Raw genomic sequence first — 25,048 nt, 5'->3', positions numbered from 1 at the left:
GGATTTCATTTGTTTAAACAAATGCTGGATTAAAGCACCAACACATCCCTCATTTTTTTCTTTAATAAGAGGATATTGTGCCATAATGGAACGTGATTCAGAGAACTCAGGGTATTACAAGCGGATCCCAAATAATTAGCAAAGGGAAAAAAAACCAGCAGATCCAGAGATTTCTCCTTCAAGTGTAGATCAAATTGAGCTTGCAGAAAACCGTTTGGATGGCTGCAGGGATGATAGAATGCACTCATTATTAATAATCTCCTTATTCAATCTTGATCTCGGGGCTTTAGTTTTTCAATCAACTTGGAGTATGGAGGATGGACATTTCATTAAAGCGTGTCACTGAGTGTGGAGGAAGAGGATCGGACAAATTACTATTTATGCTTTTCCACGCTTTGTGTTCCTTTTTTGCTTACCATTTTCACTCTTAGACAAGAAGTTCAGTCAGAAACTAAGGGCGACTAATAGTGTGGTCACCACTGTGTCGGAAACCATAGGACTCAAAACAAATCTCCAAATATTTCTTGGTTTCTCATAAAGCAAGTCGTTTATAAGCGTGACTTCTGACCCGACAATGTATGACTTTCTATTCTTTACACTCACTGGCTACTAACGCCGCATTCAAACTGAAACATGGCTCATTTTACTGGAATAAATGAAGCTCCGCCTCATCATCAGTTACGCTCCCGCAGGCGGCATGGGGCCAATAAGCACGGCCAATTTAAAAGGGCGGAGAACAAAAGCTTTACAGAGGGCGGCCTGTGGAGTTGAGCCACAGCAGTTATAAACTCCCCTGTGCCCCCTGCTCCATCCACCCACCCCCACCCCAGTCCAACTGTGTCCATTTCATTCCAGCTTTGTCATGCTAATAGAATTGAGTCTGCAAATATAAAGGACTTAATTTGTTATTACCATCCCTAAACTCTCATATTTTGGATTCACACTAGTAAGAAATATTTCTCCTAAATGAACAGCTGGTGCCTGGATGTGTGGAATTAAAATGTTGCTAAAGCTAATACCAATATGTTAATGTACACATCATGTCTCTACAACATATTAAACACTATTCGAGGATATATTGTTGAAAAACAGAAAGGCCCAATCTGGTTAAGTGGAAGTAGCAAATGCAGTTTCTGAGATGGGAAATTATTTCAGTGAGATGATTAGGATTTACTGGGGTATGATCATAAATGTCCATTATGTTATGTTTTTTTTCACGAGTGCACATTCTACTGTCCTGTAAAACTAATATCTACTGAGCCATTATAATACAGTGTATTTTATTAATTTAAACCTGTATCTCCCGACTGTATTTGTTCTCCAAATTTGCCTGTATTACATTTTTATTACAGTACAATATAAACCATTTTTTATGTCGTTTATAAAATTTATTTTCAAATTAAGAGTGTTTGGGGACACTAAGACAAAAACTGACCAAAACAGGTAATCTATCCATCAATCAAGGTCTGTATTTCTTTTTCTAATGAACCTCTGTGAGCTACAGAGAGAGAAATATTTTATACAACACATTACAGGATGCCACAGACACCCATGGCTGGTTTTACAAAGTGTAATCCACTGGCTTTAGGAGTATTTTTAATGTAATGTCTCTTTCTTGAATACTCTTAGTTTAAGCCCACAATTATCCAGGCTTAGGCACAAAAACAACTACAAACATGTCCTCTGGGCTTTTTTAATCAGCATTCAGTATAGCACTTAATTCCCTGCATGATTACTGAGGTCACGTTCTTAGAGACAGAAATGACCATTATTGTATTTTGACTTCCACACAAACCAAGTCAGCACAGAATTGAGTTGCACACTATGAGAGAAGGCCAGACATAAAGGCAGATGTGTGTGTAGATGACAGGAAATGCTAAATATAATGTGTGATGTGATGAACTGGACAGTGGAACTGGAAGTTAAAATGAGGCTGTAACTCACCGAGGCTAAGGCCTTGCCCAATGCATCTCCAGTCTGTGAGCTTCCAGTGGCGTTCCCCCGATTTGCTGCAGCTAAGAAAACACAGAAGGAGGCTTTGTAATAGAAAAATCAGACAAATCAAGAGTGGTCATGGTAAACAAAGCAGTTGTCTGAGTGCCTTAATTTACAGAACGGATGCTTAGCAATAATAACATCAAGTCATTCAAAGCAGAAGTTGAACCAGAACATACCCATGACCGCATCAGCTGTGTTGACGGACGGGGTGTGCGCTGCGGTGACGAATGGTGAAGTGCTGGTGTTGCTTCGGTGAAAGCTCGACATGGGAGGAAGACTGGCATTGATGTCCGGAGAGACTGAGTGTGCGGGGTAATTCTGAAAGACAAGAAACACAAATGCTTCACTTTCAGTCACAATTGTACATGAGAAACAAAGAGGCTATCTATTCTCTGAATTTTATTTTGTCCTCTGACATCTACCAGCAAAAGTTACTGTCGGGGAGCGACAGAGATAAAAGCATGGCACGCAGCATCTGTAGACTCCCTGTGATGCCCAGCCAGCTGAAGCAGGCAGGCAGACAAGACCAGATCACACACTGATACAAAGAGGGTCAGCAGTGTCTTCATTGATAATTACCAGACAAACACTTCAGATGAAATTGTGCTGAGGAGAAGAAAATTATTTACACACAGTATGTGCTACAACCACACAGACCGGATCTGTAAAAACAAAGTTATTAACAACAATTTATCACCTATTTATGAGGTCAGAAATCAGTCAGCTGAGCAGTGCTGCTTACCAAACGATCATGTGAGTGCAGGCTGCTGTAGTTTCCCGACTGCGGCATGTGAGATGAAGATCCTGCGAGCATTCCCCCATAGCCGGGCTGACTGATCCCATTGGACGAGTTCCACGGGTCTGAAGAACTGTGGGTACCATCTAATCATAATAAAAGATAAATCACTTAGGTGTATGGTATGGATTGTATAGAACTGAGGACCACAACATGCAGTTTAGTTTTGACACAGTGTCAGACTGTGGCTAACCTCAAACTATACCCTTATAATGTGGGGTTGTCCAAAGACTGCTTTTTATTTTTTACTCTTGGGGCTGAAACATGATCCTGTTCCTGAACACAGCTGAGATAACACAAAGCTTAAACCAACAAAGACGTCTGCTTTAATGTCTGGATCTAGGACAGAAGTAACGGCAGAGAACAAACTTAACATTACAAAATACCTCTATATCAGCACTAAAAGTAGTTAGAAACAATATGTTAGTCATGTGTTTGTCATCGTGACAACTGCTACAAATGACAAGATAATAATGAAGCAACAAATCATGTTCTTAAAAGCAAACACACAGCCCATTAAAAAATAATGAATTATGAAATACTGTTTTGAACCCTCTGTAGTGAGACGGCATTAGGAATAAAAAATGAAATTCTATTCGACTGCAGTACTGGATAGTTATTTTAGTAAATCAAACAACTACTGAGAACTTGTTTTTGAACTTACCAAAGAAAGTGCTTGCAAACATACTGCTGGAGGGTTTAGGAGAAGAGTAAGAAGGTGAATCTCTGTTGAAGTCCTCTGAGTTGGGAGACGGTGCGTACACCTGCCAGGAGAAAATGAATGTTTGTTAGTTTGGGCCTCCATACTTTAAAATACTGCAGGATCCATGCAGCAGAGTATTCTTTGAAGCTTTATCATCTCGATTCCTGCAAATAGTTTCGAGATAAATGCAAAATACAATCACAATTAAAAGTGTGGGTACATAAAGCTATGTGATATCAAGTGCATATACGTACACACAAGGAAAAACATATGTACTGTAGATGTGGCCCTAAAACCACAAACACACGCACACACTTTAATGACTAGCAAGCAATCAAGCTCATGATGGGAGGAGTGGATTATCAGGGGTATTTGCATTTCAGATCAACTCAACCTCTAATGGAAGTATAATGATACCCGCTTACATGCACAGACTAAATGCCTGGCAAATTACAGCATTCCCAAAGAGCCAGAAATCAAATAAGTGGTTCAAAAGCAGCTTGCTTTGCTTTCTTTATATTTGTACCTGCAAGCTGGTGGTAGAGTGAAAGGAGAGGCACAATGGGCATGCTGTTGTACAGCTGTGTATGTGCCAAGCAAGGCGGGAGGATCAAAGACACTGGAGGCCAAACACCAGTGATGTGGTCTCTGACTTCATCCACTCCAGATGGAGAGAGAGGTGGTGAGGGAGAGAGACAGAGCACAGGGGAGGGTAGAAGGGAGAGGTCTGAATAAATTCTCCCTCCCACAGACAGCACTGGATGACCCCACCGTCGTGTAACACTAATCAGAGCCAGACCTGCCGGCCAGATTCCACCTGCACTTCTCCAGCTTGTGTCCAATACTCTGCTCTTAGATTGCGAGAGATGTTGGCATTAAGACAGCTCACTACTCAAAAATGTCTGCAGATGTGATGACAGCCACCACACAGGATGTTAACTGTTCACTCTTTAAATTTTTTAATGACACAGTGCTGATGGAAAATATGCATCACGGCCATCAGTATAAGCTCAATTCAATCCCTCGCTCACACATGTGAACATTATATCAATGCAAGGCGGTTGGGCTTTGCTGAGTGAGCAGGTCTCCAGCATGCTGTTGTCTGGGTGTGTAATTAAAGTGCTCTGGGAGGGGTGGAGCTCTCATGGGTCTTCTGGCTTACACATGTGACCAGGGTTGATGGTGGTTCTGTGGCTCAGGTTAGCCTCACACAGGAGCCCAGGCTTTTGTCTTTTGCCTGTGTCAGATGCTCAATGGGCAGCATATGGCAGTGGATAATGCTAATTGTCCTTTTTACCCTGGACTAACCAGTCAAAGCATTAATAAACCATCCCAAACACTGGGTGCCTCATTCCACTGGCCTATGGAAGAGAGGGCCCGCCTGGGTTTCCTTTTACAAGGCCATTAATTAAAAGCCGTCACTCACACGAATCAGCACAGCGTCACAGACCTACAGCGGTTATTTGAGCATCACTGGTTATTTTTTATTAGAAAATAAACGCCATTCTGCGCCCCATCTTTCACTAGTGTTTATATATCCTAAAGTGAGGACCAATTAAATAAAAAAATAGACTGTGCATTACGAGTTGTGCTCTGGACTGAACAATCACAATGTATTAAATAATTACATAATATGACATAACAATAAAACTGATTCAGTCATAGTAATTAAGTTTTATAAACAAAAGTCTAACAGAATGAAAACACAAAGACTAAGACAAACCTAAGTACAAAATAGGAAAAATGTAAGTTGACTTGTTGACTTGTCTTTCTACAGCTCTTCTGTCAACTGAAAAGTGAATCTATCCTACACACCTTCCACCTTGTCTCGGAGACCGTGCTACCTGCCTTTGAAGTTCATACCGCGTCAATCAAAATATAAAACATTAAAAAACAATCTGTCAACCAGCAGTAAGCATGAAATATAATCACAGGAAGGGAGAGGACATTTTTAAAAAAGAAATAAAACTAAGAAAAAATTCAGGCTAATAGCCAAGAAGCTCAAAGAAAACAGTTCAAACGCACTTAATGGCGTGTCCTGTCTTTGTGCTGCATGTCATTACTTGGAATCGAACCACATCTCTGGGGCATTTTGTTTCAAGTCCAAATCTTTCACATTTACAGAGCTTAGTATGCACAACAGACACAATATCTCTTCAAACTACTGTTCAGCTCAGCCTGCTGAGAGGGGCGTTGCTCAACACTTGTGTGTGCGTAGTACCTGCCAATTCTTCCTGGAAAATAAAGCGTTCAGTATTTTCAAGCATAAGAGTATGACATTAAACTTGCAGTCTTGCATAAACTAACTTTCACTGGCACAATATTAGATTAAATCAGTTTGACGTGAGGAATGTTTAAAGTCAGACGTTTCCAATCCTGTAAGACTTAAAGAAACATTTCACATAATTTTTTTGATTCTGTTTAGTATTACTTGATTAATTATGCAAAAATTATATTAGTAAGAAAAGGAGATACATGAAAATATTTGAATATTTTTAAAGCCTGATCGATTTTTGTACATGGAACTGCAAAAATAAAATCTCTTGCACACAAACAGATGTATACTTTCAACAAGTTAACATTTAACCACAAGTGGAAAACAGCTCATGAGCACAGACATAGAACAGAATAACCTATACTATTATATAATATCAATCACAATCAAACACCTAAAGCATCAAAACACACGAGTATGGCTTTGGACACATGACTCAGATTTCTTATATGGTAAATGAGTAACGCAGCATTTTTTGTTTCTTCTTCTTCTTCTTAGCAAAACACTAAAATCTTTCATCCAAGTACACATTCTGACAGCAGAGCAGCCTACTGGGAGTCGGGTCCTCTAAAAATAGAGCAGCCACCATGCTGCAGAATAATACCTTCCAGTCATTAATGCCACAAAATTTGGTTTTGACATCAATGAAACCTCATTAACTACTCACAGCATGTGTGCCCTATACATATCCGTATATGTGATAGGTGAATGCACACATAAACATGCCACCACCCCCACACTGACTTTGCGTCTTCTATGCAGTCAAGCATGCATGCTTCGGTGCATGTGCAACACATGTGCATATGGAGGACGTAAGGATTAGCTCGTGGTGATGGGTGCTGGAGGTTATATCACTCCTTCTAGAGTGATATAACCTGTTGCACTACAAAAACAACAGGCATGTCCCACCCAAAAGAACACATGTTGTTGTTTTTGTGTTTTTACTGTTTTCAAATCTAATTTTACGACGGCCCACTTGTGCAGGGGAATCTTTCTGTGAAGCAAAACAAGGGGGAAAAAAAGGTCCTAACAATCATTGTGGTGCTTTCGCTTCGAGTTTTTCATTTTAACTAATAGGGAACGGAAGAAAGATCAGTGAGTTGCTCCATCTGTATTGGTTCCATGCCACCAGCTTACAAGCCAATAGCCCACTGTGAATTCTCCCACTGCTCCAGATGGTGAGCCTGCTATGCAACTCTGCATTATAACAAATTAATGTGGATCAAGTTGATGCACAGAATACGCACTGTCTTTTTTTTTTCTTGCGAGGAAAACATAAAAAAAGAAGTTTGTGCTGGTTATTTAACAAGTGCTTTTGATCAGAAAGTTTGCCCGTTCTGTCCACATGCTATCAATTTTCTCCCCATCACCAACTGTAACACAAGCCTGTTAATACTTAATATGAAAAGGATCAAAGTCATCTTTCGTGCAGTGGGAACAAAGGAAATGCTGTAATGGGTTATAAGGAAACTTGAAACATAAGCTTGAGTGAGACAACCTTTTCAATACAATAACATTAAAAAACTAACTTTCCTTCAAATGCACATTATATAATAACAAAACTATCACTGGCAATGACAGGTGGAAATCTGCCTGTGTAATTTGCTTATGACAGTATCATTACTTAAGGATTACTGAATGCACTACAGAGCTCATTCAGCCATTGTTACACTTTATCCCAGAGTAGACTCAAAGACCTATTTCTAGAAAATTCTGCACCACATGTAAAATTCTTGTAAAAAAGTTCTCATTCAGAAAACTTTTTCCAGAGTAACAAAAATCAAAGCGGTCATTACAGAGAAGTTCAGAAAACACATTAGGCTCCCTGTGGCGTCAAGAATGCCAAAGTGATTAAAAACAGATGGAATAACAGCAACACTGGTGCTTGGAGCTCAATCTGCAAACAGGAAAGTATAACCTCAACAGGCAGCCTCTTTCCCTTAATCATTCCCAGACTCCCACTTGTTATTATTTCAGCCCAGTCTCGGAGCTGAAGAAACCAGCCAGTAAAAATAAATTCAACGCTGCAAAACCTTTTTTTTCTGCCACGCTGTGTCATTCTGTGCATGGAGGGAAAAAAGTTATGAAAATGGCAAAACTTTTAGAGAATATTTACTCGCTTACGCACAGCTGGGGCACGGAGTAGAATAAAAACAAGCTAACATAAGTTTAGAACGCAGTTATGACACTTGATCTGCATGATTTTAATTGTAGTGTCACACAGCTTTAACTGATGTAATGGAAAATAAGAAAGAGGAGCCTCAGGCACATGCAATCACACATGCACAGCAACATAGTGCTTTTATACTCAACTTAATAAAACATAAACATTATAAGACCGTCAGACTGAGACCGACAGTCACACACACATGCACACACACTTTTACAGCTCTTCTCACACACTAACACACACACACATTCCCAAAGATACTACTCACCGATTTCCCGTTGTAGTAATACATTAAAGAGTTGCTGCCCATTCCGGGGACAGGATAGGCGCAATACATTATAGCGTTAACAATCTAAGTGATAAAGGTAGACTGCAGCAGCACACTAGCTTCCTCTCTAGACATACATCCAAGCCGTTCAAAAGGGACTAATAATTCTTTCAGTACTGGCCTCCACACAGGACCCACTCAGAGGAAACTTATGCAAAGCAGGATTGTACCATTCCAAGCTGAGGGAAGGGGTGGCTGTCAGAAGGGAGTGGCTCATGTGGTACATCCCACTCTTAAGCCTCTAAGTGCTGAGGCAAAGAGGAAAATGACGAGGGGGAAGGGAGGCGACGGGGAGGTGGGTATAGAAAAGATAAAGGGAAGTGGGTGGGACGGAAAACAAATGTGTGAGCGGATTTAGGAACAGAGAAAAAAATGTTTAATTCCAAGCATAAAAAATGTAGATTTTCTACAGGGGAATCCCGACAAACTGGAACTAAAATAATTTCATTCTAAGCAGGATTTCAATAATATGTGTAATTCTTCAAAGGCGACCAAATAAGTGTGGTGAGCCTGTTCTCTTTCACACGTTTTAATCCCGAGCGTCTAATCTTTTTGTCTTTGTGGAGATTAAACGAGTCTACAGGCTTTTGTAAGAACACAACCATCTGGCAAAACATTTTACCTGTTCCCACACGTGGCTCACACACCAATCAGGAGTCATTAGTGAGGGAAAGTGAAGGCTCCCCATTAAAGACAGAAAAAAACGGTTCAAATCCATGTAATGAGAGAAAAGAAAATGTATTTATGAAATGTGACATACGAGAGTTTTGGTGTTGGCAGAGTGAGACCTTTAGCCGACAAGTGCCTGTAAACACAGTTTGTTGTAAAGAATGCAACAGCTGCAAAAGGGGGGGGGGCTGCCTCGTGACGTCGGAACAGGAAAATAATGCTGCATTTCCTCAACCCTGGGGGCCTCAGACGGGATGGAGGTGGTGGGCAGGGAGGGGGGCAAAACATCGCCAGCCATTTTACCATGGTTCACTGTCACTGCAAGCAACACAGCTCCCTATTACCTTTATCATGTGGGAGGAGGGGGAGGTAGGGGGGAGCAAAGGAGAGGAGAAGAAAGCAGAGGATAGATACCATATTCCACTGAGAGCACGGTCTGTTCAGTCTGACTGGAGCCTTTCATGTCTACCACTCGTAGCTTCCTGGACTAAACACAGGCCTGTAGACTCATTGAGAACATTACTGTTATAGAAAGATGAAAGCTTCCACTTCCCTAAGAAAACTACGCCTTTATTATGCTTTTCCTTTTAGTACCGTTATTATTTATCCCCCTTTCTTCTCTAGGACTCTTTTAAACTCATCCAAAACACTGGCTATACACGCTGTTACCGCTTTATATCTGGCACTGTTTCAAGTTGATGCTTTAAGGAAAATGGTTGTGATGTTTGAAGAGGTCTAAAACAAGTCCAGACACACACAGAAGAGCATCACGAGGAAAACACATGAAAGCAGGAAGAAAGACGCACTAATTTGGCAAAATGTGCACATACGGTGTTGGCTGAGTCAGGACCCTGTCAGAACATTTCTTTTATGAGTATCCTTGTACATTTTTAATTTAATTTAACTTCATGAATCAGTGACACACATGAAGTCGCAGCACTGACACTGTAGAAAACAGCATCAGTCTGAGAGATGAAGGCTCAGCTCCACCCACCTGTTCACGCTGCCCGCTCGAGTCATCACAAGGTGCTTTTAGGGGATTTGTTTGGGTGTTGAAAAACACAAAAATCCACAGGCTATGACCCCCCCCCACCACCACCACACACACACTCTCCCACACCTCCCTCTCCAAAACATGCATGGATTTAGGGATGATGTCATCAGGACAGGACTGTTTCCTGTAAGGAGCTCTGGTTCCAATTAGAGAGGCCCGACTCTGAGAGGATTCAGACCCTCATCTTCCTAAAGTGTTGACTGTGTTATGAATAAACTTATTAAAAGACACTAATAATTCTGCAGCGTTCTTAATATTACAAATAATGCATTTTAACACCTGTTTCACATCTACAACACATTTAATTAATGCAACATGGAACCAGATATATGTCATGAAATGAACAGGTTAATTTACGAGTTAAACATTATACATGTATTTACTGTAAGCAGCAGTGACAGTAAGTGTTTGTTACAGGTGCCGAATGAAACAGCCTAAAACTTACTTCATGAGGCATCTCAATGCTTTTTACAACCAAACTGACAGCTTGCTTACGTTTTGGATATTAAGACTAAGGCTTTGTGCCACTGCTCTAAAATCCAGTTTACATAAAATGTTTTATTATTTTTCATTTTGATTACACTTTATTATTAATTATGTTATAAATAGTAATTTATTTGTTATTAACAACAAAAAGAAAAGAAAGAATTAATTCACACAATGCAAATATGTCTTAATACACAATTCCTGATCTTCAGAGCTTAACAGAACAAGAAAGTCTGGATTAAAGATTTGTAATCTGCTGTAACTGTATTAAAAAAAAAAAAAAAAAAAAAAACTACCACTGCAGAGACATTGAATAGGCACAAATGTTGACTGCCCTCCTTTTTTCTTCTCTTTAACAGTACTTTTCAGCATTTTTAAGTCTTTACACAGCAGAGCGATGACAGGAAATGATGGGAGGGAGGTTCAACAGAGGTCTCCAGTCAGACTCGAACACGGGACGTTGTGGTTAATGGTTGCATCTTAATGCAACGCCGCAGACTGGGCCTCTTTTGTAAATGGAGGAGTAACACTGTAACCCCACAGCATTCTTCGACATGCCAACACTACAACATACATAATAGACTTGTAATAGACTTTATCCAGACACAATCACACAAATCACAAACATTCTCTGAATACAACACCTCTTCAGTTTCAACATTTTGATAAAAGACTAAAAGCACATGCTTCAGTTTCACAGTTCAACAAAATTCTTTTGTGGACAAGATCCCTGACAGGTAGAAAACATACTCAGGTGAGTGCAACTCATGCTGAAGTGAAGCCACAGGACTGAGAAGAAAACAAAGAGAGTGCTTTTCTCTTTCTCTTTTTCTTTGCGTATTGATGATTCTCTTCAGCAGCTACACCAGCAGCTCATAGGATATAGGAGTGCTGTGTGATAACGGGATGTGCTGTTACGTAACACATTTTCATAAAGGTCTTAATAAGGCAGAGTGCCCTCCAAACACTGAAAGTGTTGTACTTGCTCTAAGAACTTCAATAAATCTGAAATTTAAGTGACTTGACTGACTACCACGTACATAAAATTCACGGCTGCTGAACACAACATTGTCTTTGCTCCAGGTTAAAACTGCACGACTTTCACAAACCAGACCCGTCCCATTAGTTTGTCCACCCACAGAAAAAAAAAACATTAATGTTTCACCATGACCTTTTTAGCAGTAACTTTATTTCTCAAATGACGGGTCCATGTTGTGGAGAATCATGTGATACACAAATTGCATTATAGCTCAAATTGTATGGTAGTAATCAGGCTGCAAAGATTTACCATTTGTGCCTATTATAATGTTGCTTTGGTGGATAACTTGCGTGCCTTTATGTTTCTAATCAGGCTTTCAAGAAGGCTATACAGAGATTAATAATTGGGCACAGCGGCCTTCAAACAGCAGCTATTAAAACCTCGCTCAAACAGTCTCAGCTACTAACTACGTCCATTCTCCAAGCTAACAGAAATAAGAAAAAAAACCCTAACATACCACATTTGTTGGACATCTGTTCTAAACAATGTGCTGGAAAAACGAAAAACCTTGAAAACTAAAAATATGAGCTTAGTTTGTTTATATTTTCATTACATTCACACAAGCAGATTTGTCCTGTTTCACGTTTAAGAATAAATGTGACAAAAAAAATAAAGAAGTTGAGAAGAAAGAGACAATATGAGGAAGTGAAAGACAGAAATGTATGGAAAGTAATGACAGACAATGTAAGAGTTTTGAAATAAACTCTCCCACCTACTATTTATTTTTGTTGCTGGAACAGTTCAACTTTCTATCCAGTAGAAGTGTCACTTTTCTAGCACACTGTGGAACAAAATGTAAATCCACACCTACAGTATATTTAAAAATCTCTTTATAATTTGTTTACAAAGTGTAAATACTTCTATTTTTAAACAGTCACTAACGCTGTTTTGTCAGAGATTATGTATTTTGCATTTTTGGTTTCATTTAGAAACTAACTACTCTAATAACTTTTAAACTAGTCACCATTATGGCATTATCATTACAACCTCTGACATTAACTGGGTGCTGGAGTTAAGGCCCTTAGCTTCAACATGAGCTTCATCTGCTCTCATCTGTGGCTTAGATGGTCTCTAAATAACAAACACTCTACCTTAGTGATTGCTGACAGCCTGTGTTCTTGCGCCTGCCAGCGATCTGAAATCAAGGTTTGCATTAATGCTGTACACTCACGCAAGCCCTACATGAATAATTTACAACAGACCAGAATCTGAGTAATGACTTTAATCTGTGCATTATTTTCAGACTCTTTTAACTCCTTGTTCTCCTCGCAGATGAAAGAGGTCAGGCCTCTGGCTTGTTTGTCTGTTCCATTATCTCCAGCCTCTATGTCAATGGTAAATTTCAGCAACCCAAACAAAGATAAACACAAAGCCCACGGTCCCAGAGGTGGCTGCGACTGTTCAACATCATCCCCGTCAAACCAGGGGTGTCTATCTAATCAGCCATCTGATGAGGCCATCTCTGGGGAGCAGCTCACCACCTTGGGTCAAGCCAGAGCTTTAAATACTGAGATAACCATTTCATCTTATGCAAACAACATACAGGACAACCCAGACATTTTAGAGTACTAACATTCAGAATACACATTCTAGACTAAAGTCTTAAAATACATTCAGTCATTTTCTGCAGCTAGCACAGCACATGTTGGATAAACAAGATATTTATGCAGCTACAGATCAGTCACCACATCCACATAACATAAATTCAAAATCTTTTATAGCATGAAGTTTCAAAAGATAAAAAACAAACTAGGTCTGCAGAACAGCCATCAACACTGAGCTGTGTGAAAGCTTACATGCACTAACTGGGACCTTCCTGCCCACATACACACACCTGACTCATATGTTTTGTCGGTTTTACACAGCTGAGAGTAACACAAAGCTCAGACGATGGTTAACACTTACATTCTGCAGCCTGGTCTCTGACGTGGCACTTTCTTTTCTTTAAATTATTTTTTAACAACCTCTAACCTCATTCTGGTCCTCATCTCAGATTGGAAACTTTCTCTGATGGGCTCTAAGACTGTTTGATTGTGGTTTTACATTATAAGCAAACAAACAGCATTCATCTTATCATGAGTTTTAAAGGTTATTTAACTGATTTGCAGTTTTATCTCCATATGTAGATCAAACTAAACACTAGTAAACAATGCAACTGTCATAACTAATTATAAATCAACTTTATACAAATAACGTCATGCTTGTATTGGTCATACTACATGTTCACATCAATAAAAGACATCAGTCTAACATTAAAACCATTGTGATTATTTAATAGTGGTTTAAAACTAGGTAAAAATACCACTTTGTTTAAAAAGAATTTTAAAAACTCACGAAAGTTGCGTAATTATTTACTAAACAAACTGAATTAACTTTGTTGCTCTATGGTGCAACAGTTAAAGGAACAATTTCAGATGATATAAGTAGAAAAACAATGATTCACAGATCTGAACATTTGTTTTTTTAAAACAGCAAGTTTAAAACAGCACTGACCTTAATATTCACCTCATGTTTTCCTCTCCTATTCTGCTTCATTTATCATGCTTATGTTTGAATTGGCTTCACATTAAACTCTGAACGGGGCACAAGACACTCACAATTATAAAGACACTTTTTGGAAAACTCACTGGACTGGATGTCATGGAAAAGGTAAATACACTTATTTATACTCTTTAACTCTCTCAGTTATAATGTAAAGTGCATTTGCTTATGTTTTCACACCACAGGGAGGTAAGGAAATGTGCAGCTTTACAATATTCTGTTGAGTGGCCTTAAAATCTAAGACCTGGAGGGATCCTGGCTGTTTACACAGGGGTTTGCTGATGCATTTCATGCACAGTCTATTCACCAAGACCTGTTACTATCTCTACCCTCCTATGATTGAACGAAAGAAACAAGGAGCTGCCCTCACTGCAATAGGAACATTAGGTTACGGGTAGTAGTAGTACAACATTATCATATCTTGTCTTTGAGTTGTTAAAGACAGATGGAGAGAGAGAGACACAGATAAAGAGAGAAAATATATCCTTTGAATGTCATGTGCCAGACAGCACTGCGAGGAACATTGCTGGGTCTTAAGATTCAGGGCCTAGAGCAGACTTCCTTTCTTACAGCTCGCACAGTACAAATCTCTCAGAAACAAGGGTGTCTGAGTGATCTGTCAAAAGCAAATGTCAATCTTTCTTGTCATCCACACTCAGGGTTCTCGCTTGCAAAAGTCCCAGAGGGGAGCAGAATCTCAGCCCACCACTTTCTTTCTCTCCTCCTGCAGCCATACCGTCACCAAAGCCAGGGAGGAAGTGTCACATCAAGCCGCTGTGCTTCTGACAAGGGTTTGTGTGTGTGTGGGGGGGGACACTATTTACACAAACAAGCTGACATGCACACACACTAATACACAGTGCCCTTGCAGCTTCCCATAAATATCCTACAAGATGCAACTTTCCCCCATGAGCTACAAAACTCTCTCTCCCCCGTCTTCAGTCCTCGTGTCAGACAGGTGCCCATGCAGCTGCCCATCAGCATCCCTCAGCGTAGCAGCCTGTCTGTCCAATGACAACATGCTTTGTCCTTCGCTCTCAGAGCTTACTTTATACAGTCAAATAATGCAAAGAATCCAATTATAGCCAAAGCATCTACTGTGACAAAAATAACAAGGTAAAGCTTTCATGTTTGAGCACAGAGATGTTTATCTGTCACACAGAGTGGATTATATCCAAAATATCTTGGCAAAGATTTTTTGTATGTTCAACTCCTGCATTTGGATGAAAAACTAGGTTAAACAATCCTTAGAAATGTGGATTTATTAGGCATCACACAATTACAGCCACATCTGCAATATCCTATGTCTGCAAGCATAAATCCAGCAGCCTACAGAGGTCAGTGTGTGTGTGGCTGAGGGAAGAGGGTGTCTGTATATAAAATGAAAAAGCCCTATAAACATTTAAATGTTTGCAATCACCAGCTGGCCTGTCTAGATAGCCTTCACATCCTAGTGCACTGCAGTGTCAAAACCTAAATGCACAGAGGATGTGCTCCCGTAAATATTTTGATTCAGCTCCATCATGTAGTGTACACACACGATGCTTAGACTTACTTTGCTCATTTGATTTAAAACTCCTACATTTATTTTTAGACTGAGAAGCGGGAGTACAAGCTGGAGGAACAAGGGGATTTGAAAATGAAATAAATAAATAAGAAAATTCCCAGCAGTAGACATAATGATAGGAAGCACTGTGTTGATTTTTTTCTTTTAAATCAAGCGGCTATTCAGGTCTCCAGTGAGCTTGCGCTTGCTTACACAAGCAAAAGCTTTCAGTGGCATCTGCAGCTGCATTCACGCTTTACAGGTACACTGCAGGCTCTTCACACAGCTGCCTCTGGTAAAGTAGCTCTGACTCCAGGTGCGCCTTCCCCCGACACATCTCAACACCACCCTCACTGCTTCCAGTGGAGCAACACAAACATGAGTCTAAGCTGATAACCATCCTTAGACATACAGAAATCAAACTCTGCAATAGTCGCTATACACATTTTAGAGATTACAGGCAGCTCTTTACACCTTTCAACAGTTCATGCTGCATTCCCTACCTATACTTCCTATGAGTCCAATACCAATATCCACCTAAAAGCTGTCAGGCAACTTACTACTCAGAGATTTTCCACATATGCCACCTATGAAGTAGTGGATTTATGTTTTTTCTTTCTCTGTTAGCAGGTTATGACAGACCTATAGGCCTTTATTCAACGCTCCCATCTCTATTCTTTCAAATAGGATCAAAGACTAACAGGGATAATTCCTCCAAGCTCCAACAGTAGTGAGTGACAAGAAGAAGCTGTATTTTATCCCATGCTCTGCCACTGTTTTTCCCCATCTAGTATTGTACTGCTTGATTCTACTCTTATGAGTCACAGAGCCGCACCTGCGCCCATGTGTTAAGTACTGACAAATAAAAGCCCAGCGTCCATTTACACAACAAAGAGATGTAACCCGCAAGGCAACCATTCTTTGCCTCTCTCCCTCCGTCTGACAAGACCTCAAATATATCACTTACTTAAGAGGAAGGCAGCGCACGTTCCTGCTGCTGCCAGAGACTGCGTCTCTCCCTCATGCTCTGACAAACTTCTTTTCAAATACAAATCCAGAAACAAAACACATGCCAGCCTTTTATGTTCCCCGGCCTGTTCCATATTTGATTTCAGAGTAACAGCAGTAGAGGTGACGATTATCAAAGCTCTGAAAGGCAAATCCAGTCTCAGCCTCCCTTACCAAAAAAAAAAAAAAGCAAACCCTTTCAGAGAAAAGGATTTTGGTAAACCAGTTGAATCTTATTAAAAAAATCATTGTCTTGGACCAGTTCTAAGATTTTAAGGCAATGCTTAATAAAACCTTTGCCAATCCACCAGGGTTTTAACAATGAACATCTGACTTACTGATTTATGCATATTAATGAACTCTAACACCCCCTGTCTAAGCGAATGCAAGCTGAGCTCCACACTTCTCTGCATCCTAATGGTTTCTGCTCCACCGGGATCATTACCAATAGAAATTTCAGATATTCTGTGCTATTAATCTCTGTCTGTCCTCCTGTTCGGCTACGTAATGACTAATTAAACATCAAAAGAGCAGAGCTGGGGATCCGCTCTGACAGCCTCTCTTTCTCCCAGGAGAGGCTGTGAGGAGGCTAGACTGTGACAGGGCAGCACTGAAAATCAATCACCTCGAGGTGCACATGTGTATGCACACACACGCACACACACACACACACAACCACGAACAATGTACAGAAAGATGTACCCTGCAGAGACGTTTACACGCCAACATTAAACAACAAGCGTGTAAACAACAAACATGAAAGGTCAGAACTTTGCTTTTCAAATTAATAGACATCTCTAGTATCACAATTTCAAAGATCCACAAAAAAAAAAGAAATAATTCCCATCCAAGAAGTGTGACAGTGATGTTAAGAGCGCTCTTTGTGTAAGAGGGAGGGCTTGTGAGCAGCAAAGATGTGTGTGTGTGTGTGTGTGTGTGTGTCTGCTTAAGTAAGCTCACTGTGAAATCTATTTATATGAGAGGTAGAAGATCTTCCACTCACAGATGAAGGCAGGCCAGGAGGGACCTTGCGAACCTTTTTTGTTTGTAGAGGATCTGTGGAGAGATGAAAGCACAGCTATTCATTCACAGGCAAAAAAGGAAGCAGCTATCACTGTGCTGTAAACAAACTAGAACTCTGTTTTTCCCCAACACTGGTTCACCAACTAAACTCATTCAAATTAGAAATAGTGAATACATTCTGACTAACAAACAACCTGAAATGTCCTTTTATAAAAGAAAACAAGGTTTATTTCAGCTTGACTTGTTTAATATCACCGCATATTTGTTTTCATTGAGGCATGGGGTTGATATCTTCCTTTTTGTGACTGTGCTTCCACTGCAGCTCAGGAGGGTGCCACTGTCCAGGGAACTTTATACTCAAAAGACTTTAACGGTAATTAGAACTCAGCCTGATGAAGCTTAATATTAACTTTAGATACACATTTTATTACATTACTGAAAGCTACACACTGAACAAGAACTTTGGTTTCAAAGTGCTTTTGGGGAAATGTGTCTGTTTGAGGACACTATGAACTGTAGTAGTTACAGCAAGCAAAACCTCTTTCAGTCATTCAGAAATTAAAAAAATTATGAACTCATCCTTTCAATCTATGTCTCTGCAGGAAACTGGGGTGATTTTAACATTAACTTCTCTGGTCAGTGATTTTAATCCCAGCCCGAGTGCATATGTTGGTAATCTGACCGTTGGGTGCATGTTAATAACATCACGTATGCACATTTGGAAAGAAAACCAATGATGATGATGTAAAAAAAAAGCTTTTAGAGGAGCTGTTGCTACGTCAGCTACAGGTAGCTACTGAGATTGTTTTCTTGGTTAGTTCAGACAAACGTCTTTCACCACATCATGTAATTAATGCTGAGTTGGAGCACTGTAATTATTTTAAGTTTAATTCAACTTTTTAATTTAAAACCTAAACTCCTCACTGACAAGAAACTACAGACCAGTGATTTAAAGAGATCTGTCAGTACAATCATTGAGATGACACTGACCAATGGGTGGAGGATCTTGTAGAGGACGTCTTCTGGGATTTCCTGCAGTGAAGGAGTAGAAGGGAGCAGCTGACTTTGCCGGCGTAGTCACTGAAGTAGGACTTGCCAACCCGATGTCTGACCTTAGAGATGACTGAAATGAAGAAAAAAGCACACTGATTATTAAAACTTATACACCCACCCTACTTGAGAATGTAGGGTGGGTGATGTGTAACTCTCCTCACGTGCCTCGTGAACACTGAGACATTTCCAGCAGAAGGATTTTGATTTTTGATTAAATGACAAGTTTGTCACAGATTAAATTAAAAAAAAGTTCAAAATAAACGTGTGTATATTGAAGACATATAAAACATGGGTGATGAACAATAAAAAAAAAAAAGTACAACATCATCAAGGCAACATTACACCATTTAAAGAGAAAAAAACAAACAAACTCTATAATACTCTTAGATATTAAATGTAAATTAATCGAATCAAAACCACAATATGCTCTTAGAATCGGAAGTCACATGTTGGTAAATTTGTAGGTCATGTAAAGTAGTTCCTATCCGGCTACCTGCTTTGTTTTAAATAGATCATGAACTGAGTTGGCTTTTTCAATTATTTTTCTTTACCAAAATACATTCAAAGTCTGCATACAGGCCAAAAGAAAACAGTATAACTAATCAAAATATTAAAAATGTCTGTCTGTGAAAAGTCTTTATTCATATATAGTATTTAAAGCATTGTGTGTGCTTATCTTATTCATTATTCTATGATTTTTAAGATGACTCTTTAAGTGTGATTTGATATTCTTATGTTTCGTGCCTTATGTTACACTGTACACTCAGAGGAACTTTTTAGTCCACCGTATGTCCATACGCATATAGTGGATTGGTAATACAGTTTCTTGACTATGAATTATGACCATGTGGTGCCACATTAGAGACGTCAAAACATTTTCATGACAAGAAAATCCGAAATTTATAAAAAAGAGATTTTCATGATGACAGATATTTGGCTTCAGAAAGGCTGTTCTGAGGGGCTGTGACTGCAGAATTAGTTTAATACAGGATCTACGAAGGGATCAGTTTGCAGGAAATGTTCAAATTTTCTTCTACTTTATAAACTAACACTACTGTATGGTCTTAAATATTAATCTGAAATTAACCAGAAGAACAGCAGTCACAGTGAAGGAGACTTTAGCCTGACTGCTGTGTTTGTGGTAGTTAGAGTGGAGGAAGTTATTATTTAAGCAAGAATAAAGAGATTTACACTAATCCAACCTTGGCTGAAGGAAGGCAGAGATATCCTTTTTTTTAAATCAGCGGGAGAAAGACAGGGTGTAATTTTTGCATTTTGCATTTTTGCATATTTATGTCGGAGGAAGAATGACTCAGTGATTGTGATGTGTTATATGGGTGTGTGGACCTTCTGTTTCTTGCTTTGAATTTTCACTTTAGTTATTATATGCAGCAACTCCCTGTTTTTTGTCTTTGGTTGAGTTCAAAGTTTACAGTGTGTGAAACAACAGATTATGGTGGGAAACAGCTACATAATGCACCCATCTCTGCCTGCGCTGGGTACAGGTGTAACAGTTCAGAAACCAACACAACCACGTTCTTCAGTCGCAGCTCCATCTTCCAGGACAATGAAGCGACCCCCCAACCTCCCAACCCACATATTAATAAGCGTTTGTTTAGATGGGACTACCTACAATCATCTAAAAATGCTGTGTTACATACATGTTTTAAAGTAATAATTTTAACTATTATTAGGAAATACACCTTGTGTTTTTTTTTTCTTTATTTATAAATGTATGAATACAATACAATACAATAATACAATAAGATGTGCTTTAAGCAGAAAAAACAGCTGTTCAGAAACTCACCTGGCAGCTAGTTGCCCCAGGGTCTCTCCCAAAGCCAAGAAATGAAGCCCTCTCTGATTTACCTGTAAAAACATATATACATTATATTCTTCAAGGAAACTTTTTGTATATATTTTAAGGTGAGCACACAGCAGTGAACAGGGTGAGTCCCAGAGGTTGCTGGAAAGTAGTGTTTATACTCAGGTACATGGAGGATTGTTTGTTTTTACTACTGTAGTAAAATACCACTGGCACATCTTAGAGGTGTTATTCCTGTTACTGAAGGCTGGGTTTTGTTTGTTTTCTTTCACTTTCATCTACCGTGTACTGTGATATTATCTGATGCTGGCTGGAAGAAAGGACAGAAAGGAAGAAAGAAGGAAGGAAGGAAGGACAGATGGAGAAGCAATCTCACTGACATTTGATGTACTGTGCGGTTGTTTGCATTACAATGTTCAGTCTATATGAGCTTTTAAAACAGTCATTAACTCCAATTAACTCCACTCCAATCATTATAAATAAATTGGACTGTCAGTAATCTTACAAAAAAACAAAAAACTAAACCAAACCTGCACTTCTGTAAAACACAGGTTTGTGAGTATGTTTTGGATTGTTTTTGGATTAATTAGCAATAGAGTCATAATTGACAGAGTCTTTCTATCAGTGTCACATCCCGTGTGCGCACACCTCAAAGAAAGGTTCCCAAACAGTCATCGAGGGAAAAATAAAACTTACTGCACACAATACACATGAATCATACACATCACAACATTCACACTCAGCAGTTTTACTCCGCTGGAAAAACAAACAAACAAATGAGAGCTCCTTGGGGAGAATGATGAATAACTTTAACAGCATCATACATTATTTTTGTCAGACTTCCAAATATTACAAGTACAGACACAAGCACAGGAACTAAATTCTGTTTTCTCTAGAGAAAAGGTAAATATTTTTTGTGAGTTAAAAACTTGCATAGCCCGGATCTTTTCTTACACAATGACTGATCTGAGCATTGCTTTCACAAGCACAGGTGAACATCTAAGCGAAGCCACTTGTGCTTATCTGAGCAGTCCTGCAGAAGACAGTTGTTCTGCATCTGTGCAGACTGTCCCTAGAGAGCAAGATAGCAAAGGAAATCAGGGAAGATGGTTTAACTGGCTAAGCTGCTTCTCTTGTATCCGTAACATGATACACTTCTGAGCAATCACTCATTAGGAAATAGGATTAAGTTGTCGGTTACCACCAACGTTCACTATCACGGCAGCATGATGAAACATCTGTTGACAATTTATTTCATTATTTTGTGACTAATATTTAAAGTTGGTGCAGTGAAATTCATTTTAATTCGAAACAGGCCTCCTAACGAAAAGGTTTGGTCAAGTATGTGGGTTAAATATTTATTGGCAGCATGTGTTTTGTCACACACTCCATGTCTGATGTGAATAATTGATGGTCACTGTTGTAGTTTCAGGGCTCAACAGGGCAGACAGATGTTTGTGAAAACAATGTAAAATCCACAGAGAAGCGGCTTCTCGGCCTGTCAAAAGAAAGTCTACCAAGATGCCCTGTGCTCCTGTGCTCAATCAGAAAGAAAATATAATTAACAAACATTTACTGCATTTGTAAGAGCAGGGTTGTGACATTTTTCTTGGTAATGCACATGACATTTATGTATCATTATGAAAATATCACTTTGAAGAAAAAAAATCACATATTAAAATAAAAAGAAAACAAAAAACAATTGATGTCAGTGAGTAACAGGCTAGATACAGTTACTGCAAACAAAGGATATGCAGCCAAATATGAAGTGATATTGATTTTATTTTTAGAGCCATCTGTTCCAATACTTCTGCTCACTTGACTGATCTGATACAAAACTTTCCATGTTCAATGATGTTTAATATAGCTAGATGTAAATGTCAGGAAATAAAAGTTTAAAGTCTCAAATCCATCTTCTAATTTTAAACACGTTTTCAGCGCGCAGCTCGCACAAATAAAATGGTCTTTATTTATGATTTGACCCTAGTTTCCTCCTGACTTTTGTTATGTGCTGCACACACACACACACACACACACACACATACACACACACACACACACACACACACACACACTCACCTGGCCACACCCCTGCTGCCGCTCACACACTCCGGCTTCCCTTCCCCCACTCCTCCTTTGTTCACGTTCCCTCCACTGCCACAAGCCACGGCCATGCTCAGCTGCCATTGATCAGGTAATCAAGCCCCACTATAAATATCCCTCAATCACACTCATTCATTGACAGATCGTTAAATTAAATTATAATCTCTTCATGGTTTCCTTCTCTCGTTTTCCACATCTTTTTTCCTTTTAAGTTCGTTTGTGGACTAAGTTTTGTGTTTATGGTTTGCTTCTCCTTCTGGTCAGTGTTTTTTGTTTCAGTCCATGTTAACATCGACTCTACATTTCTGTGCTCTTTTTCCACCATGTTTCCCACATCTTTCTGTTTCTAGTTTCATTGCCAAACCGCTACAGTGCATTGTATATTTATGTTAGTTTCAGGTGTATGTCATCTGGTAACACAGATTTCCCCGGCTACAGTCAGGTTAGGTTAGCTTTCTTAGTTCAGTGTCTTGTTTTCCCTTGTGCAGCTTTTTTTTCTTTTCTCCACATGCAGTGATTTTATGTTGCCCCTTTCTGTTTGTGTTACTTTGTTTTTGCCATGTCTTGCATTAAAGCCCTTGTTCTTTTGTGCACCTGGGTCTGCCATTTTGTAAAATCCTAACATTGCCATTCCAATATGTTTAACTGCAATGTTTAACTCAAAAACAGACACACAGGTAACTAAGTCTATACCATCTGTCACACATCCCTTCGTCTCTCTTTCTGACCATGTTTACACCTGGTAATTAGATGTGTTTCAGGCAAATGAATTCCAAGCGGACTAGGCTAAACGTAAGTGTAAGCCATCAAGTCATACTGTGATCCAATAACTTAAACCACTTGAAGAGGTCATCGGGGGTGTATTTGACCCCATCTCTTTTGTAGTGTAAACGCCAATGTGTCCCAGTGTGTAACCAAGCACAAGGATATAGGAAAAGGGGAAAAACAGAATGATGCAATAACTGTGCACGTAGCCTTTAAACTTACAGTGGAAATGATGAAGCAGTCTCGAAATCTGCATCCAAGTGGTCTGCTGGACACCTTGGAGGAAGGCTTGTGTTCTGAGACACACATTTTATGATTGATTCTCAAAAATGTAGTTGGCTAAAATTAGGTTTTTATTATGTTTGTTTCCTGTGTGTTAGAAGATGAAGCAATAACTCAAACGCAGACATGAGTAGTGTACAGTAAGAAATTATCCAATCACAGGGCAAAACCTGTAAAAAAAGCCATCACCTGTCACTGTAAACAGACCAGAACGTAGAAACTGATGTAATAACTACACCTGTGTGGCCACAGGAAGTGGCACCATCCATTTAGACACTGTTCTCTATCCCACCTACCATGACCCCGCAGCAGCTCTAACCACTTGATCTGATAATGGATCTCTGCCCTCTGCAGAGCTATAAGCAATATTTACTTGGCTGTCCTAATCAATAACTAGTCTGCTCTCATGCAAGTCCACCTGCAAACAACCTTCCTTAGCAGAAATTTACAGTTTGCAGTTAAAGTTGCTTAATAAAAATTATTATCAATAATATGAATTCAAATATACAGATCCCTCAGGGATGGGCTTTAGGGACATAAATAATTATGCCACTGCAAAGTCTACATTCACCAAAATAACCTTAATAATTTGTCTGTACTGTATGTGGCAATTTATTTGGCTCCCCACAGCCTGACTGTACTACCATCAGGCTTTGAGGAGAGATGTGTCATTGGTGCCCAGTTCCTGCTAAATATAGGACTTTGTATCAGAGTATGAGCTCAACTATTGCTTGGCCAGATTCAAGAATATTTTTGCCTCATAATTTAAGTCTTTTGCTGCCGTTTTCCATACTCCAGACTGCTGTCATGTGTTTTTTTCCAATTGTGGTTTGTTTCAACTCATTATACACGTAAAGCTAGCGAGGTCTCTCCTTTCAGTTAGATTCTGGGTCTCCTTGCCTGGTTTTGATTGGGATGAGCAGCTCCAGGTAGCTCTCATTTCCTAATGATGTCACCTGCTGTGCTTTTTACTTTTTGCTTTCTCCTGCTGACATTACACAGCTGCACTACATCAAATAAGATGAAGGTTAGGTGATTTGCTCAAAGGGGCATCTATAGATTTAATTGAAATAGGAACAGTTTCTCTTTCACTAACCCAGATGTTCTCTGTTGAACACATTTAAACCGGATACTTTATACATACAAGCTTGCTCATTGAACTGCTCCAAATTGCATCCACATTCTGCATCAACCACAGAATAAAATACAAGTGGTGTCAGACCTCATGACTGAAGACCGAGAGCCACTTTTTGTTTGTGATCATCTTCAACGACACACAAAAACACCCCTTAACCAAAACATGAACACATCTGTGTGAGCAATTCTTTCTAATCTTACATGTGCATCTTCTAATTTATTTTTGAGAAAACATCCATCAGTCTAC

The 25,048-nt window shown here is 39.4% G+C and overlaps 1 protein-coding gene across 6 annotated transcripts in view; it reads right to left on the bottom strand.

The window, feature by feature from the left end:
• tcf12 (transcription factor 12) overlaps positions 1–25,048 on the bottom strand; it is a 66,246-nt gene that overhangs the window by 13,476 nt on the left and 27,722 nt on the right. For 5 of the 6 annotated variants that reach the window (XM_026378393.1, XM_026378389.1, XM_026378390.1 and 2 more), the window contains exons 6-12: positions 20,497–20,558; positions 18,627–18,759; positions 17,617–17,669; positions 3,459–3,558; positions 2,741–2,880; positions 2,175–2,316; positions 1,945–2,015 (exon numbers count right to left, since the gene is read on the bottom strand). In XM_026378393.1, the coding sequence (XP_026234178.1) occupies positions 1,945–2,015; positions 2,175–2,316; positions 2,741–2,880; positions 3,459–3,558; positions 17,617–17,669; positions 18,627–18,759; positions 20,497–20,558 (701 nt within the window). Of the gene's footprint in view, positions 1–1,944; positions 2,016–2,174; positions 2,317–2,740; positions 2,881–3,458; positions 3,559–8,210; positions 8,397–17,616; positions 17,670–18,626; positions 18,760–20,496; positions 20,559–25,048 lie in introns of those variants that run through there. The other variant, XM_026378394.1, reaches the window with a different exon arrangement.

This window comes from Anabas testudineus, chromosome 3 (genome assembly GCF_900324465.2).
Source record: "Anabas testudineus chromosome 3, fAnaTes1.2, whole genome shotgun sequence".
NCBI lineage: Eukaryota > Metazoa > Chordata > Actinopteri > Anabantiformes > Anabantidae > Anabas > Anabas testudineus.
Note: the sequence above shows the minus strand (reverse complement) of the source record. Positions and strands in the feature narration are given on the sequence as shown.